The sequence below is a fragment of the Aplysia californica genome, unplaced genomic scaffold (genome assembly GCF_000002075.1).
Source record: "Aplysia californica isolate F4 #8 unplaced genomic scaffold, AplCal3.0 scaffold00005, whole genome shotgun sequence".
NCBI classification, from domain to species: domain Eukaryota; kingdom Metazoa; phylum Mollusca; class Gastropoda; order Aplysiida; family Aplysiidae; genus Aplysia; species Aplysia californica.
The window spans coordinates 757,917-760,261 of record NW_004797275.1 but is presented as its reverse complement, the minus strand read 5'-3'; the positions used below and the strand labels follow the sequence as shown (position 1 = coordinate 760,261).

General features: G+C 39.8%; 1 protein-coding gene across 1 annotated transcript in view; it reads left to right on the top strand.

Annotated features, from left to right (window-relative positions):
• Positions 1-1,336, top strand: part of LOC101859986 (3-[(3aS,4S,7aS)-7a-methyl-1,5-dioxo-octahydro-1H-inden-4-yl]propanoyl:CoA ligase) — a gene marked incomplete in the record, with an annotated part of 13,235 nt that extends 11,899 nt beyond the window's left edge. The window contains 1 exon segment of the mRNA XM_013080190.2: positions 516-1,336. Within this exon segment, the coding sequence (XP_012935644.1) occupies positions 516-605 (90 nt within the window).
• Between the last annotated feature and the right edge of the window lie 1,009 nt (positions 1,337-2,345).

Below are 2,345 nucleotides of genomic sequence, written 5' to 3'. Positions count from 1 at the left end.
CAAGTGGATGCGTGCGTCATTGCAACATTTTATAATGCTCTATATAGAACGTAGAGCACGATTGATACATCCTATCGTAAAATAGCTTTGTCTGTGCAAACGTACTTTGGAGTTTGTTTCTTTCATTCCACACACAATCGCAGCCAGAAATGCTTCCAATATACTTTCTTTCGAGCTCATAAACAGTTATCTAGTTATTGGCTGCTCACAGACCGACCTCGTGTCCCAGAACGAAAAGTCTTGTGGGTGTGCAATGAGGATCCGGTTATTCTGTCCATGAATGTTTCTCACGGATCTTTGGTCCTTAAGAGACATATGTTATCAGAGGAGCTTCTTGTTTGGACTAACATTGCAATGGAATTGTAAAAACGGGCTCGTATGTATGTGTGTATGTGTGTGTGTGTGTGTGTGTGTGTGTGTGTGTGTGTGTGTGTGTGTGTGTGTGTGTGTGTGGATGGGTGTGCGGGTGGGTGTTCACGATTCAATATACACTGGTACATCTATAACGTCCCCAGATCATGGACAAGTACCCAACAACCAGCACAGGCAAACCAGACCGGAAAGAGCTGAAGCGTGTTGCTACAGAGAAGTTTGGAATCCAGTGAGGAGAGATGGCGAACTTTTCCCTGGGATTGTATCAATGTGCATGCTAATAGCAAAAAAACTTTAACAATCTGTTTTCTGTTCTCTAATGCATGTTGCTCATGTTGCAAATGGCAAAATCGCACACCAAATATGTTATCTATTATGTTTTACTTACATTTGGATAGATATATCAATTGGATATTTTGTAAACGAGGCTAAAGAGACTCGGGACAGAGAGTTGGATAGTTGTGAGGTTTCAGGAGGCGAAGCTTGAAAGTGAAAAAATCATACGCAATAATTACTGCTGTGTCATAATGGCAGATGATTAAATTATTTGCCAAATGAACAAAGAAGAATGACTGATGATTTGATAGGTGTTGAAAACAGACGGACCTAGCATTACCATCTAGGGTACAAGCTCAGGCCCTTGTGGTTACCAGGTTTTTCATTTCCTTTTGTTTTGTTTTAGTAAGCGTTTCACAGCACTTGCTACACAATTAGGTCATATAAATGCCGAAGAGTATAGGTGTTACAAAAGAGTAACAAACATAAAAAGAAGGAGAAAAGATAAAGACGATATTTGTCTGATAGTGAAGAAGGAGCAATCCACCCGAGAGCTCCCGTCAACCACCCACCTTTTCCTTTTGAGGCACATGCTGTCAGCAAAAAAAGTAAATAAATTAAATAAAACACACAAAAAACTCCACGAACAATGAGGTGTGTCAGATTCTCCATAAAAGACAAACCCTGCTTAAAGAAATAATATGAAGAAAAATACAATACTTTCGTTTTTGAAAACGACACTAGACCAAAGTGAAAGAGGTGCTTGAAGAAAAGGATGGGGGGGGGCAGGAGAGCCAGGGGAAGACAGTGGGTGACATGGATGGACAACATAAGATATGGACTGGCCAGGGGACAGCTGAATGTGTAACTTAACAGCAACTCCCTACCGTGAAGGCTGGAGTGTCATTACACGTCATCCTCGGAGTCAGAGATGACACCTCACGACGTGCTCCAGGTATCGTCAGTATTCTACATGTAGTCAATAAGCTGTTCATAATATAGTCTACCACGCCCAAAAAGCAAACTGTTCCTGGAAGGGAAAGAACTGCTCAATATTTTAGATAATTGTGACCATATTATTACTTATCTTTCTTGCTTTTTTTTTCAATATTTAGAATTTAAATTTCGACAAAATATATTTCTTAACCATGTCGCTGCTGAGGCGTTTCATGTTATATCTTTGCTTGTAAAGATACGATACAACGTTCATTCAAGAGAGAATTAAATAGATCCATAATTCGTTTTTCTCTACTATGCTTAACCAACTGCATAAATTGCAATTACATTTTTAAAAACCTGTTCTATACACCTGTAGAAAAAAGCTACGAACCAGCATGGGGAGAACCACATACGTCTACACAGATGTGATATTGGAAAGCACACGCAAACGATACTACATACAACGAAACTGCAATAAAAAAAATGTATAAATTGTAGGCTTTGGACATCCCAACAGCTGGTTAGCATTATGTTGTCCCCGCTTAAGATGCACTTGGAGGTACAAAATTCCTCGAAGGACACTTGAAAAAGACTCAGTAAAATTGGGTGTGGAAGGAGACTTATAGTGGGCAGTAACGTTTAACCCCTCTTCTTCTTAATCCACGTCCATAGCATAGCATAGCATAGCATAGCACACCATACCATACTATACCATAGCACACCATACCATACCATACCATACCATACCATACCATACC